A 17,961-nucleotide genomic window follows, 5' to 3' on the forward strand; every position below is an offset into this window, starting at 1 on the left:
AGGCAATAAAGAAATAACGGCCATTTTTTTTTTTAAAAATATTCAATTATAACTGAACAATCTACTCAAATTGACTACAAATATATAAACCTATCATTTTAATATATAGATTCTTGAAAGTAATCACATAATTTCTTAGAATCCTAATTTGGTGCAATCAAAATCACAATTTAAAAAAGAAAAAGCACATTTGAATTTTACTACATATCCAGGTACACAAAAAGTTCCTCATAAAACATAGACAATGGAAATTTAACAAGACTTGGGATGAAATCATGGAAAAATGTACAAATAACTGAGAAATAAATATACCCTTTATTGTATCCGGGAAACAAATATTTTATCAGACCATCTCGTTGCTCTCTGCCAACTTCTTCAATGGTTATAGCTTCGCTACTAAACAGGTAACAGGTAGAAGAGTTAACTCATTTTTTGTGAAGTTCTTTTAAGAAAACTGAATCCTCGCTTCAAAAAATTGCTTAAGATTGGCCTCTTGAGAAATCGATGTAAGCTGAAGATTTCGTTTTCTTTATGAGTTTTTATGGAAGGAATAGCTATTGGGAAAATTGACAAGAGTTAACGAGATAATCTGGAAAATATTTTTCTTTTCGGATATAAAGTAAGGTAAGATATAAACTCTTTTATACATATCATTAAACAATATTTTTTTTCATATTGAATAATTCTGTAGTGTACCACGAACTTTCATTGTGTTAACTTTTTGTATTATCCACCTTTATTTTGATTTTTTTAAATGTGGAAAGCACGTCTCATATCTATTCGGAAATGTAAAAAACTAATTATGCATCATTTGCATCAAAATTTGTATAATTATAACCCATCCCAATTTTCCCATGTAAGTTGTGCAATAAATTCTTCTAGCTTATTCGTTGTGACGGGTATTGTTTTAATTAACTTTAAGCTACCTAGGTTATTTCCATACACACTATTCATATTTCTTTCCACCGTATCAGGCCAATGTATTGCCTAAAACAATTGAATCAGTAGTTTTGAAAAGGCAATGAGTCAGAAAAGTAAAGTTATGAGAAAATTGAATAATAATAATAATAATTCTTGAATATCCTGATAAATATCAAATGATCGGCCTCTGTTTGAAAAGTAGAGTTTTCTTGCTATTGTACGAAATGAACAACTTCTGAGTAGTTGGTGTTCCAAAATAAATAAATAAATAAAAAGTTTGACTAAAGCAAAAACGCCATTTTCTGACTCATGACCTTTTCAAAGCTACTGATTCAATTAAAGACCACCTTAATAACTTATTTGTTCAACGACCAGCGATTATCCTCCTAGCACTGATGACATGTACAATTTTGTAGTTTTCTCTTTTTATTTTCTCTATGTAAAAATTGTTCTTTACTTGTTTCTAATGTATCCTAGTTTTCTTCCTCTTTCTTTCCTCCTTTTTTTTAAAAAAATCCTTTACCTTTACTTTGAAACCTTATATTTAGTTTTATATGCATTACTTTTCATGTTTAATATGCTTATTTGCTCTTATCATTATTTTCGCTATTTTTGTATTATTACTGTTTATGTTTCTTTTTCTTTCTTCATTTTCTTCTTCTTCTTCTTTTCTTTAATATTTTAATGGCAAGGTCTAGTTGTCAGAGTAGCTTTTGGTGAATCTCGCTCGCCTTAATAATTTATAGTTTCGAGCATAAATATACTTTTGCTTACCCGTGTTGACTCCATCAAGGCACTCTTTTCTAGATTCGTTTGTTCATCAATAACTCTTGATTGCCAATACGATGCCCCCGTCAAAAATGGTGCAAATGCTACCATTACAATTGTCAGCTTCCAACTAAAATAAGCTCCAACAGCAAATGACAGTATTACTACAGTACATAGCATCAGAATACTAGCTATACGCGTCCCCGTCATCTGAAAAATATATATAAATATATAAATATACTTATATATATATATAAATATATATATATGTCTTAATTTATTGGACGAACACTAAAGTTAATGGAAAATTTAATACTGAAAAATATAAAACTAATGATGTTGTGTGTTGTGGAAGAAAGAGAAAGCTTTTTGAATTATTGGAGATCTTCAGCACCTTATTGTTTATGAATGTCATTATACTTCATAAAAATAGGTTAGTTTTTACGAGAATTTTGCAGGAAAATATATTTCCAAATCGAGAGGAGAGAAGGGAGGTCTTAATTCATCCTTTTAGTACTGACTGATTTTTTTTTTTTTTCTCCAAACAGTGAAGATAGTAGGGAAACCTCATAAAACATATGCACTATATTCTATGAGAATCGAATATTTCTTTACGAAAGCTATCATCAAAAGATTTCATAAATCGTGTAGAAGCATCAGAAAGAGGAGTTAAACTCAGTCCCTCATTAGTCTTGACTAGAGTCAAAATCTCAAGCGCTAGCGAACATTCGAAAGCTTCTGAAAAATGTATGCTATATTCCCCAAGATTTATTTATTTATTTATTTTATTTTAATAATTTTCTATTTTATTTTATTTTTGGATGAAAGTTAATGTAGTTTTTATGAGAATATTCGGTGGAAATGCGCGCTTACTGGTTACAGTAGAATAGATTGATCAGAGTCTGACAAGCGAAATGTAGAACACAAATTAATATAATAGTATATGATAGTTTACTGCGTCGGCATATCCTTATTTCATTTAACGTTACCTTAAGTATTGAAGGTAGTATTAATACAACTCCAAATGCTTTGATAATTGACAAAATGGTTTATTTTTATGAACGTACAGCGAAACTTCGTGTACGTTTTTAAAAAATCGATTTTCGGAGGTGGGATTATTTTAAGGAATGAGGAAAAATTTAGACCGGCACGAGGGAACTTTCTCAAACTCTTCTCAGTAAAAACAATGTATTGCAAAACAATAGTTCGTTGATTGTTCTTCTTTCCTAATATTTTGAGGAGTGTTAAAACGCACAGCGGTTCATCATTCAGGAAAAAAATGTCTGTGATTCAAAATGTTGTGAATAAAAAATGAAACATTAAAATATTGGTAATAAGTTAACTCAGGACATTTCGCAGGACATTTTAAGAAAGAAGGACATTTCTCGATTTTCTAGGCGTTTTCGCAACAAGAAGGAAAGCTCTTTGAAAAACAGTACTGTACTGTGAAAATCAGTACGCCTGGTCACCCTAGAGTAGAACAAAGAAAACTTGAAAAGATCAATCATTTCAAGTATCTGGGAAGTATTTTGACGAAAGACACGTACTGCACCAAAGGTCGAGAATTGCCATAGCTAAAGAAGCATTCAACAAGAAAACTTCACCTCTTAACTAGCAGCCTTAATATTGGACTAGGGAAGAAATTGGTCAAGTGCTATATGTGGAGTATTGAACTGTATGGTTCAGAGACTTGAACATTACGAAAGTTAGAGAAGAAATATTTAGAGAGCTTCGTAATGTGGTGCTGGAGGAAGATGGAGAAGATAAAATGGACAGAAAGAGTAGCAAACGAAGATGTTTTGAAACGGATAGGAGGGAAGAGGACGCTTCTAGCCAGCATTCTTCATAGGAAGGCCAAGAAACATTTCCACGCCCAAATGTTACAAAAAAGAAAGAAGAAAAAAAGAAAGAAAACCTCGTTAGTCTAAGGACCTGCCAATGGGCAGAATACTTCATAATAATAACGAAAGTTTTTGTAGAATATTGTAGAGCATATTTTCTTTTAATTTATTAATATATTTTGTTTATTTGCAATAGTGTTAAAAGATAAAGAATCTTATATTCAAAAGCTTTTCACAAAGTGATCCACGCATCACGAAGCAAAGACTTGAATAGAGTTCAGAAATATAGAATTCTGGAGGTGAATTTTGATATGATTAGTTTTATAAATTTTTTTCTTTCTTTTTTTTTTTTTTTTAAAAAAATTCACTATTAACTAATAGTAACAAGAGGTTATTAGAGATATAATATAGCACACCTTTGAGAAAGTTTTTCGAAACACAATCTGAAACGAAATAATAAAAGCATAATTTTGATGCCTGACTTGTGACCGGTAGAGACACGAACCATATCTTGAAGTCCAGATAAGATTTTCTTGTTTTTTTTTTTTTTTTTTAAGTAATTGTGTTACTTAAAATGCTTTTAAAAAATGTAAAAGTAACGAAATTTTAAAATCTTATATAAAAATTTAGACAAAATTCTAGCACTAATTTCTTTATACTTTTTAAAGGTTGGGTTAGTAAATAGAATCAATGTCAAATTCTACAACATGCTGACTTGTGTGACAGAGTTATATAATTAAACAATGTAACTTTTATGTATTAATCACACTATTTAATTTCATTCAAATTTCAGTTCTAATGACACATTAAAACAGTAATACATACATATACATAAAATATTAACTATACTATTCTAAATAAGAGGAAGAAAATGTTTCAAAAGGGTAATTAGAAAATATTTACGCCTTGAATCAATGCTGTATCTCCTGCTAATGATGCACACAAAGACCCCGTTCCATTATCGGGATCATCAAACCAACTAATTTCTTGCCGTAACATTGCTTCAAAAGCTTTTCTTCTTAGTTTTCTCATCAGTTTTTCACCAGATAAGGCGAACGTAAATGTCTGAAATTCAATGTAAGAAATGTTAGATAATTAACCAAGTACAATGCAAGGAATGGTAGCTATTTAACAAAGCACAGTGAAAGTGTTAGCTATCTAATCAAACACAATGCGAGAAATGTTAGCTATTTAACTACAGTGCAAGCAATGATAGTTATTTAACCAATCACAATGCAAGAAATGTTAGCTACTTAACCAAACACAACGCAAGAAAATAAACATAGCTACATCTATATACACTGACTGACGAGACAGTTAAGCAGCTGAGAGGAATAATCCGATGTCGATGAAATTTCGTACACGTACATACCAATGGCGAATATGTAAAGGACTAAAGTGACAATGATCTGTGACAGCTACAATAGCCACCAGAGTACACTGCTGGTCCCTTGTCAGTAGGATATTGCACCCTCACGGGCTTGATTGTATGCACTGGTTCAGTTGGGAAGGGTTTCATACAGTTGTTCATTTCCCGAGACAAGCTGCCCTACAACTGCTGTAATTGGTCCTTGATATACTGCATATTGGCACTGGGACGTAGTTCACGTCCGAGCTGGTTCTACACATGTTCTATCGGGGGGAGGGGATACAGGGGGTTGGGGAAGGTCTTAATGACCAAGGAAATTGATAAGATAGTGAAGATGAGAAGACGATATGATGTTATTAAATATTACTCGGGAATAATGCCTTCTTTATTTTAACTTATATGCAACTTATAAGCTGGGAAGTGTCACCAATTGATATTTATGTGGAAGTGTCCCGTTTGGAAAGCTTTGTCCCCCAGAGATGGCCAACTGCCTTTTCCACAGCTAAGATGAATTACAACTACATGTCACTATTGCGCAGAGTATGCCCTTTAGCAAATTGAGTCTCAGTGTAGCCTTTCATAATTTGATTTTGCCTACTGGACAAAGTTTTCTGAAACCAGCGTTGTACAGTTTTTCTTTGGCTGTTACTGTAATAAACCATTCGATTCTGCATTTGCACTCACCGTTTAAAAACCAAGCACTTTTCGACAACCAAGTCATCAACAGCCAAATCATCGATACTCAAAATATCGACAGCTAAATCATCGATAATCAAATCATCGACACCCAATATATCGTCAACTGTTTTTTTGGTATAGTTTTTGCGGTAAACGAATAGGTTTAATCTGAGCTCTAGTACCTCTATTGAAACTGAAATGGGGGGCATGGTGGATCAGTGGTAGAGCGCTTACCTCTGTAACGTGGGGTCCCTGGTCCGATCCCTGCTCAAGTAAATTTGTGGAGGACAACTTCGTGTCCGTGGATTTCTCGGAGTACTTCAGTTTCCTCCCATATTTTGATTCCAGCATTTTTTCCATTATCATTCACTTGCCTCAATTATTCATCTCTCTTAGCCTAAAGGGCATAATCGTAGGACTTAAACTGAAAGAGAGAGAGAGAGAGAATGAGAGAAAGAGAAATAAATAAATAAATAAATAAATAAATAAATAAATAAATAAATAAAGAAAGAAAGAAAGAAAGAAAGAAAGAAAGACCGAAAGTTACAACTGTCACTCCCGGCTCTAATATTGAATTTAGAAGAAAAACCGTAAAAGATAGCGGAAAACTATTTTTTGATAAAGATTTATCGGCCCAAGATTAAGTTCAATCTTCCCTCGCCTTATCCGTGTACTAAACTAGAACTAATAAATTCATGACTTTTAATTAGGAGATTGGACCCTTGTAGTGTGGAAGTCAGTCATAGTTCCACAATGTGTAACGGGTCACTTGTTAATTTAGAAATATCAACGACAATACCTAGAAGTATGAATTTATTCAAATTGAACATTTTAGTAAACAAAGCAAATCTTTACTGAAACACATAGGGAACTCACCTTCAGGAAACTAGTTATGAATGCAAAAACTCCAATCACTAAGAATCCTATAGAATATATGTTACCGTTTCTTCTGATTTTATCATCATCATCTGAGGACATTATCTAAAACAGAAGAAAAAAATTACTTAGAAACAGTAGTTCATTGTAGTAATTTTCACACTTTATCATACACACTTTTTACAGAATGAACATTCAATATTTGATACTTGTCTTAAGACAGGGACTTGTTCAGTGGTGCTATTCAGCCGGTTAGCACAGGTTGCTAGAACCGGTTGTTGAAATATTACGAATTCACAGATTCGTTTGTTATACTCAGACATAAACACATACACAAACGCAAACGTATGACCTAGCCAAAAGTGAAAGAAAGAAGCCAAACAAATTTGTGAAAACACCTCTGCACTTTTCTCACTCGCTTGTATTGTTGTGAAAACAAGCAACTCTGAATAGTTTCAATTCAATAGGTGGACAGAAATTTGAATAGGCAGATAGATATATGAATATGAATTCCGGGATTTTGTCTGCGATACTGGAATCTGTGAGTATAATGAATGTGATACTATATAACGCTTATTACGTGTGCTACCTACCTGTTTATGGATGACTCAATTATTTTCATTAATTTCGGAGATATACGTCTTCGAAGCAATGTGTACGAAATGAAGTGATCTTTTCATCGATATCTCGATCGATTGTTTGTCATGACCCATACTATCATTCCTCAAAATATTGCATTTTTCTGATGGGACACCCTATATATATAGTTATTTTTGTTTCGTTCCGATTTCAATATTTATTACCATAGAAGAAGAACGGTAAGAGATATCGATAAACTACTTTTGATGTATAATTATAATTACATGGGCGCATGGAGGCTTATTCAAAATTAACAAAAAATTGGCTACTTGTAGTTTTTGCGATATACGAATAGCTTCGTCTTAGCTCTAATTCCTCTATTAGCACCGGAAGTTATAGAATCTGTCACTTCCGGTTCTAATGTTGGATTTTCGTAGAAGAAAAATGGTAATAGGTAGCGAGAAACTATTTTCTGACATAGATTCACCGTTCCAAAATTAAGTTCTTCCTCCTTCTTATCCATCCATTAAACCGGAGCTGATAAATCCAATTTTCATTATTGTAATTTAGATATAAAATATTAAATGTACATCTAATGAATATAAATTTACGTACATTATATACTAATGAAAGGAGGAAACAACCAAGTTTTTATTTTACACGATAAATCCTCTATAATTGCGAATTTTAACACAAAGAGTGACTAACCTAACTGGGACTTGACCCCGAGACCTCCAGTATATCGAACCGAAGCGTTAACCACTACGCCACCCAGTCCGCTTCCCACAACAGCCAATCACTTTCTCACTCTCGAGGTCGGTGCTCTCATCTCGGACTGCGTGGATTGTACCATAGACTTCTGCTGTAATTGGACAATCCTGTGTTCATATACCGAGCACCTTTGTGGTGTGATTTCATATACACTAATGAAAGGACACAGGATTGAACAGTAATGAAATATATACTATTTCATTAGTATATGATAAATCATAACCATCATAAAGGTGCTGGGTATAAGAACAGAGGACTGTCCAATCACAGAAGGTGCTGTTGTAAACCTCACGTGGTTCGAGTGGAGAGCACAGACCTGTAGAGTGAGAGACTAAGTGACTGTTCTGGGAAGCGTACTGGGTAGCATAGTGGTTAACGCATCGGCCCAGTATGCTGGAGGTCCCGGGTTCGAATCTCAGTCCAGTCAGTCACTTGTTCACTCTTTGCGTTTATTTATTTATTTGCCTGTTTTGCATACAAATGAGAGTATTCTCGAGTACGCATACAGTTGTCAAAATTACAAAATAATTACATATATCCTATAAAAAAAAACTTACAGATAGAGTAATTCATACATAACTATGACTTTTATAAGCTTACACATTTATAATATAATAATAATAATAATAATAATAATAATAATAATAATAATAATAATAATAATAATAATAATAATAATAATAATAATAATAATAATAATAATAATAAACATTTATACATTGTCTTCGAAAAACTCATTTACCGAGTAGTAACATTTATCTACTAAGAACTCGTGAAGATCAGATTTAAACATAGAATATGATTTGTTTTGCTTTAGAAAGTCAGGTAACTTATTTAAAATTTTTGTACAGTTAATATATACGCTTTTTTGAAAAAACGAGAAATTTTGGGGGATAACATGCAAATTATTAACAAATCGAGTATTGTATTTATGGACATTACTGTTTTCAATAAATAAGTGTTTGTTACTTACGGTAAACAAGATAATTTTATATAGATACACACAAGGTAATGGTAATATTTTTGTCCTCGAAAGATGGGCTTGCAAGAAGACTTTGGTGACAATCCAAACACAACCCTTAGTGCTTTCTTTTGTAAGCGAAACGTGCTGATACATTCAGTAGAATAACCCCAAAACATAACACCATAAGTTATTAAAGAATGGAATTTTGCATAGTACACCGAAACTAAAGTCTCTGTTGTGACATTACCTCTTACGTACATTAAAGCAAACTCGTCATAGCTTTTAATGTTATGAGCAACAGGCATACTTATGACTTAATATTAATATTGGTTAAAAGATTTGAGAGATATTCTTCTATCAAATAATAACAGTTCTCGAAGTAGATAGCACTTAGCTGTTTATGAAGAACCGGATGCTTTGTTTTTTTAAGAAATGTAGAAGTTTATTATAAACATTTACTGTTATACAAAATGTGTTTATTCTTGTATATGTTTAAACATGAGGACCCTGCATGAAGATCAATGCTTACTCAAGTGAATATTTTAATTAAACTCGAAGTTGCTTACACCTATTTATATATCTTTCCTTACACATATATAGCTAGGAAGTAGGTCAGATTTCAAGATTTATAAGTTTACGAGAAGTTCAAGTGTCTTTCTTGTCATAAACTTGCGCTCTTCTGGATATTCGAAATATTTTTAATATTTGTAGTTGTTGATTACTCTACTATTAGAAGTTTAGTTTCTAAAAAAAATCTACGTGATATTTGGACAATTCTTGCTGTAATTCTTAAAGCATTATCGATTCAGAAAAAAATTGGAATAGTAATAGTAATAATGCCAAGAGTGGAATGATGAAAGAACACTGAGATATCTTTTGTCAACCAGTATCTGCTTCCAGAAATATTAATATACTTCTTTAAAAAAATAAGATAAAATAAAATAAAATAAATAAAATGATGAAATTAGAAACTGACACTTTACCAACCTAAAACATAGTAAGTAGAGGAACTGACATTGTGCTTTATTTTTTGTTTAATTATGCATTATTTTTTTTTTCAAAATTATGCGTTATTATGCTTTATTCCTAATTTCAATCATTCTTTTACATTAATCGTGTATAATATATAATATTTACTATACATTAAATATTCTAAATATCTTGATGTATTTATTAATATGTTATGCAACCAATTTCTTTCATATTTAATGAACTTCCTACCTAATGTACTTTATTATGCTTTACTCGAGTCAGTTTTTTATCACTTGTGAGCGCCTTAGAGGTGCATATATACAGAAAAAGAAAATAGAAGATGCCACCGAAAAGTACAGAAAGTGCTCAAGTTCAAGAGGTACACATAACAATATAGTGTAGAGTTCTTGTGTAATATTCATTTTTGTCAGAAAGTTTTCTTCTTTTCCTTTTTTCTTTTCTCCACATCAAAGGATTACACCGAAAAGTTTACAGGAATAAAAATAAACCTTTCATTGATGCATTGTTGTGTTGTCAATAATTTTGCATTGTAAATATTCGTTTTAAAAGATATTAATACAGTATGTTAAACCTGCAGTTAAATAAATAGAATTTTCCAAAAATTGTGCTATATATTTTAAATTATGCTTTATGCTTTATTTTCTAAAATTATGCTTTTAAAATTAGTTTCTTCTGGACCCTTAGACACCCACAACCATGTGTCAAGGTACAAACCATATGTGTAAATTGCTGTTATGCTTTTTATGATTTTGGGTTGCTCTAATAATAAGTTAGAAGAAATAAAAGTCCAAAATGATATCTCTTGGATAACATGCTCTTTATTTCTATATGTAAAAAAAATCTTTATCAGAAACAATAACAGTACCTTGATATTTGCATAAAGTTAATACGAAAAAAATATACTTTTGACATCAAATATTAAGAGAACAAACTTTATGACAAAAGATTTATCATAAACTATGTGTCTTGATTAACATTTCGTAAAACCTCGACACAAAGGCACAATGCTCAAGGCATTGTAGTTTTAATTAACTCGTTTTGACGTGAAATGTACTTTATTTTTGACAATTTGTATAATAGTTGGTATAAAATAAAGGAAAGACATAAACGTAATTAAGTAGTTTATCAAGTGGAGAATTTTAATCGTCCCCGTACGTCGACTTCAGATGGATTGTGTACCGCATCATCAATAGAACCCATATTGAATCTCTTTAGGTATAAGAAAAAAAAAAAAAAAAAAAAAACGATGTAATTTTCTACAAAATGACATCAAAACCATGTCTGTAAGCTAAGTAAATAAATCAATCAATATGAGTTTTCAAAGTTGCCAAGTCCTTTTCGATACACCCTGTATTGTTGTTATTTGTTATTTTAGCTTTTAAAAACTTCTGTTTTAATTTTTATATTTGATAATCATTTAATTTGTTTTGTATGTTTGTATTTCATCAAGCTTTTATTTGCTTTTCTCTGTTTAAAACGTCAAGCTTTTGGCTATTGTTTTTTTTATGTTGGCAGTCGTTTTTTTGATCAGCATGTGCTGGTCAGTAACGTCTTCTTGAAGGAGAAAAATAGCCTTACTGTTGACAATGACCGATGACCCCAACCATTGAATCAATTAAAAAAAAAAACTTTTCACTGATATCTTCAATGTATCTTTATTATACTGCAATATTTTTCTCTTTCAATGTTAATTTCAATCTGGAAGGATAGAATGCGTGGTGTGAAATATACAGTGTGTCCGTAAAGTTACGCAACCCAAAGTTTGATCACGTACATCTTTTGAACCAAGAACAATGAAGATCTGAGATTTGAAACAAATGTAAGTGTCTTCTATGTAGATATTTTCGAAATCATGACCAATGTTGGAATTTGTAACGTTTCTGTGTAGTAACGAAAGGAAGTACTGAAAGTGTAAAATAAAAAAAAAGTACAAAATGAAAAAAAAAAAAAAAATAGTCAGTTGCAGAAAACTGATTTCCTGCGAGTGAATCTCTATGTATATGTGCAGTATTCATCAATATTTATCCATTGGTGCAAAAATGAGACAAAGTTGATGTAGTGTTGCCATGTAGAAAAGCTATTTAATGCAAGTCCGTAAAATGTTTTTTTTTTAAATAGAAATGCGGCCCCTGCCAATATTGTTGTCATAAAATTACAGTAACAGGTATGTTTTAGGTTAATTAATGATCAGCAATGAGAATTTGCACATAATTGATAACCTAAGTTTTTATGCAAAAAAAAAAAAAAAAAAAAATATTCACCTACAGCTGGCAGCCCTGGCCACACTTCCAACGAAACATTAGAAATATTGGGAGATTTGTTTGGTGACCACATCATCTCCAAAAATTTGTAGCCCTCCCGTTCTTCGGACTTAACATCACCTTACTTTTTCTTATGGGATACCTAAAAAATGTGGTGTACAAGAATAACCCCAGCATTTTTGAGGAACTGAAGAGGAACATTGATACAGAAATTTAATCAATCACCAGGAACACTCTTAAAAATGTGTCAAGGAATAGTGAAGCGTGTAAATTTCTGTTTACAAGAACGCGGCAGCCACTTCGAGCATTTGCTATAATGCTCTCTTCTCTTTCCACGAGGATTCCAGGGTTGCCAGCTGTAGGTGAGTAATGTTTTATGTATTTTTTGCATAAAGACTCAGATTATCAATTATGTGCAAATACTCATTGCTTATCATTAATTAACCTAAAACACATCTATTACAGTAATTTTATGACAACAGTGTTGGCAGGGACAGCGTTTCTAAAAAAAAAAAAATACCAATTTTACGGACTTGTATTAAATAACCTTTTTACATGGCTACACTGCATTAACTTTCTCACATTTTAGCACCAATGGAAAATTTTGATGCATACCGCATATATGCATAAGGATTCACCCACAGGAAATAAATTTTCTGCAACTGAATATTATTTTTTTTTTTCATTTTGTACATTTTTTATTTTATTTGACACTTTCAGTATTTCCTTTCGTTACTACACAGAAATGTTACAAATTCCAACATTGGTCATGATATCGAAAATATCTACATAGAACACACTTACATTTGTTTCAAGTCTTACGTCTTTATTTTTCTTGGTTCAAAAGATATACTCAATCAAACTTTGGGTTCGTAACTTTACGGACACACTGTAGAAACTGTTTTGTTAGCTCTAAGATGTTACCACATACTACCACAAATTTCTTCACGAATCTGACAACGTACAGTTACTTCTTACAACAAAGGAACACTAACTTACCCCTAAGATTTTTCCAAAGAGTATTGCAAAAATTGGCACTCCTGTACCTTGAACCATACTCATTAGACATCCAATGAAAATGTATTTCCACTCACCAGCATTCATAGCAAAAACTCTTCTTAATGATATTTTGGCAGCTGGTGTTTTAGGTTGTTCCTTTTATGTAAGAAATAAATAAATTAATTTTTTTAAAGAAATGAAAACATACAGGAAAATAACAAAAGTATAATGACAGATCAAAAAAAAAAAATGTATTGGACGGACAAAGCGTAACAAACATGCAAAATACTTTAGAAATATTAAAATAAATAATTTTATTTTATGTAATTCAGAGAGTGAAAAATGTATGACTGGATTAGGAATCGAACCTGGGTCTCTAGAACCGTCCCGGTACGTTAAATCCTAGGGCCTATCAGACCATCTGTTAATGGGACAGTTCATTGGGATGACTAAGGAAAACGCAGGAATTAGAACAAAGGAACATATAACAGACGTAAAATATAAGGATTCAGTTTCTGACTTATCAAAATATCTAGGCATAAGTGAAGAAGAATTGCTGAGTTTTCGAGTTTCGGACGGGAATCCCTTACGGTACCGGAAAGGAGACTTTGACCTCTAAAGCGGCGCTTGTAATATATGCTAGTTGTCTGTAACGTTTGCTTTCCCCATTGAAAAAAAAAAACCCTTGTGTGCTACAGCAGAAAAACTGGATTAATAGTGATAGTTGAAGTGGATATTGGACTGGCGAAGCACTCCTATAATACCCTTCCAATCCTACCAAAATACAGCGTGACCTTTCTGAGTGCCAGTGTGTGGTTTGCCACAGACTGTGGAACCTCTCGCTTCTACGACGATCTTTTTTGCAGATTGTCGTCGTAGATTATTCCACTTTCTTTTCATCGCTCGTGATCAATCACTTCAGAAACTACTCAAGTTCGTTACATTTCGGTAGAGATTCACAGATAGAGATTCGTTCAAGTAAATGATTTTGAATCAGATCATGTGATACCCAAACGTCAAGCTTATTTTTGTACCCAGCTTTCTACAAATATTTTAACACTATATGGTAATGGACAGTTAGGTCTTTGGCAATATCATGACTGCTTACATGCCGATCCTGCACGATTTTTGCCAGAACATCATCCACTTTTGCTGTGATTGGGTCACACACTGCGAGGAACATCTTGGAAATCCAAATTTCCAGTACGAAATCGACTGAAATATCTTTTGATAATGTATCTTGGCCATAAGCAGCACAATTTTTTTTTCATGGACTTGCGCAACATTTTCACCTTTATCGAAATACAATTGTAAAAATGTGGCGCAATTTTTCGGAAAGTTCACTTACCTTCACGATGCAATATCTTACGTCTGATTATAAGAATTCTAACACGTTTTAAACACCTAATAGCTCAACTGGCGGTTGTCAAATGCCGTTAATCCTAACACACTGGAACTCATGTGTATCCTGAGATTTGGGACACTAATGCTATCTCGTGTTCAAAAGGCTCAATGATTTTTAGACTACCTTACATGTGCAAAAATATGAGAGATGTTATAATACGCTACCTTAAGGTACCCCAAAATGAAAAGTATTGAAAGTTTTCATGTGAAGTAACACCTGTTTATGTTTGGATAGAAATTAAACGACTAGATTCAATATAAGTAATTTCTAAATCGTATTGCGTCAAAGATCATTCATTTCTTTTATTGTATTGCAGATTCCAGATTCTTTGTTCATGACATTCACGGAACTGAAATTTTATCATTATGAACTAACAAAAATTAATCTGTTTTTCTAAGAGCATTGAAATTAAGTAAAATTCAAACTATTTCTATGTAAGTTAAGAATGAATACTATTTCAAATTTAATTTGAAAGTTCAAATATAAACATCGCATACACATATATACAGGGGTAAAAGTGTGGGGGAACGCGAGGGAACGCCGTCTCCCCACTTCCAAAAAATATGTACGGCCAGTTCTTAAAAAATACAATGGACAAATATAGGCAGGGGGACGGTGTGATGTCATGCCGCTTACCTACCATCCTCCTACCCTAACAGCACAATTACATAGCAGGCATATGCCTATCATGTTCCCTCAGGTACATGGAAATGTGTCCAGTATGTGCCTTATGCACCTCTGAGAGAGAAATAACCTGAATGGCAAGGGTAGTCACAATCTTTGTCACCTAGTCACATATCTGACATGTACCTGGAGAACGTGCCTAGTATGTTCTAGGTATGTTCCCCATGCTGTAAGCGTCAATAAACCACAAAATTACTCCCCAAAAATATGTTAGATCTCCTATATGCGTAATGTGTTTACATAAGGTGAGTCTAAAAAACACTTTAAACAAGTAAAAAAAAAAAAAATCACCCCAGGGTGGGCGCGAAACACAAACTCCTGGGTTACTAGCCGCGTACTCTACCGACTTGGCCACAGAGGCGATGAAGAGATGTCGCTGTTTGAGGGATAAATTGTTGAGCTCTTTTGAATTTGACTAATCAGAGTGCTCCTTTAACCGCGTATATTCGACGATAACGTTTGGGATCAGATAAAATCTGCTCGCCATGTAATTTTATAACAAAATGACGAGTGTTTCTTTACTTTATTTCATGGTTCTTCCATATTCACTTTCAAATGATCGGCGACAGTTGTCATCTAATAAAGTTGATCCGTTTGTTGCTTCTAGTACACAATCACTTAGGAAAAAAAAAGCAACAAATGCATCAAATGTTAGAGATGAATTTAGAACTCCTAAATGTAGCATGTCTAACACATCTTGTGCTGTTAAGGTATCTGAAACAGTATGTACCTAAAGCACGTACCTAGAACATGACAGATATATGTCTCAAGTGACGACATAAAAACAAATGACTTAGAGTGCGAAACTGAGCCACGTATATAAATGCTATATTTGTGGTACATAGTTGCAAATATCAATTAGGTGTAACAAGTACCTAAAACTGTAGGTAGCTGAAGTACATACTTAGCACATGAATATCATATGTGCGAAGTGTCGAGTACCTAAAAAGTAGCTGTTACACCGAAATGGCACATGCCTAGCACATCTTGTGCTGTTAGGGTACCTTTTCAGATCCACTTTTACCCCTATATATATATAGACATATATTAGATCAATTAAATACATATATATCATTTTACAGAAATCAACCTGCTTAAAACCTCCGTTTGGACTTTTCCGTTTCTTCCTTCTCCATGATTTAGTTTCAGCAATTAAGGAATCTATGCTGTTCTTTTTAGGATTCTTTCTAATCTTTTTCGGTTTTCTGTTCCTTTTGCAATCTGAGCCTATAGAACAAAGATGGCAAAGGAATTAAATTAGTAACTCTTATAAGACCCGTAACAGATTAATTTTTACTAATATTTAGTGGTGGGTCTTTTATAAAAAAAAGCTTAAAAATGGAAGAAAATTTAAAATATATACTAATATTTGTATACAGCTTAGAGCGATAAAGTGAGTAATAATACCCTTAGCTTGTAGCTAAAAGGACATTAGGTAAATTTTCTTCCCTTAGCTTATAGCGAGAAGGACATTAAATAAGTTGTCCTACTTTAGTTTAGAGCGATAAGAACATTAGTTAAGATTTCCTCGTTAGCTTAGGGTGATAAAGACTTAGGTAAGTTTTCCTCCCTTAGCTTATAGCGATAAGAACATTAAGTAAGTTTTCCTCCCTTAACTTATAGGGATAAGAACATTAGGTAAGTTTTCCTTCAATAGCTTATAGCGATAAGAACATTAGGTAAATTTTCTTCCCTTAGCTTGAAGCGACAAGAACATTAAGTAAGTTTTCCTCCCTTAGCTTATAGCGATAAGAACATTAGGTAAGTTTTCCTCCCTTAGCTTATAGCGATAAGAACATTAGGTAAATTTTCTTCCCTTAGCTTGAAGCGATAAGAACATTAGGTAAGTTTTTCTCCCTTAGCTTATAGCGATAAGAACATTAGGTAAGTTTTCCTTCAATAGCTTATAGCGATAAGGACATTAAATAATTAGAATTTATAATGAATTAATTTTAATTATCTATTTCACTATAAGTAAACTCATTACCGAAATACATTTGATTAAATATGTTATGCTCCTTACTATTTTGTATATAGTAAACTTACTGCCTTATGGATGTTAAGAAAACCATAAATTCTGTTAGTCGAGAATTCTTCACTCATACAAGATGCAAAAATAAAATAGACAATTTCCATATCAGACCAAGCAAAACATAAAATAGGCAAATAAACTTATATGAAATTACGTAAGTTAACTGCTTCCAAGAATTTGAACAATGGGACTTAAAAATTTGATATGTTTTCGTCAAATGGCTAATAGATATGTATGTATCATACAAAGAATATTTATTCAATCTCCGCTAAGCCGCCAGAAGAGAATCAGGTGTGGTTACGAAACGGAGATAACACAAATTGTTTATTGGATATCACCCATCCCTGACACCGAAAGTCACTTGTCAATCATTGTGGAGTAGATAATAATATTTTATAGTTTTTATTTTGCTAAAACAGATAGTTTATTTATTTATTTACTGTGTATGTAAAGAAAACAGTGTTAAGTATCAGACTTTATCTGTTGTTTGTCTAAAGACACTCATGTTGGATATTCCTGGAACAAGATTAATCTAGTGCTGAAATTTCAACCACTTTGTGCCACAATGTATAGCAAGACAATTAACGAAAAGTAAACCATTTGGTACAGGGTGGCGCAGGGAAATGGGAAATTTTGAATTTAGAACGGGACCGATAAAGCAATATTGAAAAGATTATGCTGTTTAATAATAATGAAGCATTAAAGTTGTGCGGAACGTGTGTTCGCTGTGAAACTGTTTGATAAGAACGGTGACATTCTATGGCCTCTGAGATCCTCTGAATTCAATGTGTGCGATTTCTCTCTGTTGTGAATTTATGGG

General features: G+C 32.6%; 1 protein-coding gene across 1 annotated transcript in view; it reads right to left on the minus strand.

Moving 5' to 3' along the window:
- The window catches only part of LOC145672059 (ATP-dependent translocase ABCB1-like), a 112,848-nt gene that overhangs the window by 31,591 nt on the left and 63,296 nt on the right, over nt 1-17,961 (minus strand). The window contains exons 11-15 of the mRNA XM_081741291.1: nt 16,200-16,336; nt 13,021-13,176; nt 6,454-6,558; nt 4,434-4,595; nt 1,696-1,899 (exon numbers count right to left, since the gene is read on the minus strand). Of these exons, the coding sequence (XP_081597417.1) occupies nt 1,696-1,899; nt 4,434-4,595; nt 6,454-6,558; nt 13,021-13,176; nt 16,200-16,336 (764 nt within the window). The remainder of the gene's footprint in view (nt 1-1,695; nt 1,900-4,433; nt 4,596-6,453; nt 6,559-13,020; nt 13,177-16,199; nt 16,337-17,961) is intronic.

Source organism: Thermobia domestica, chromosome 15, assembly GCF_964235325.1.
Source record: "Thermobia domestica chromosome 15, izTheDome1.hap1.1, whole genome shotgun sequence".
Taxonomy (NCBI): domain Eukaryota; kingdom Metazoa; phylum Arthropoda; class Insecta; order Zygentoma; family Lepismatidae; genus Thermobia; species Thermobia domestica.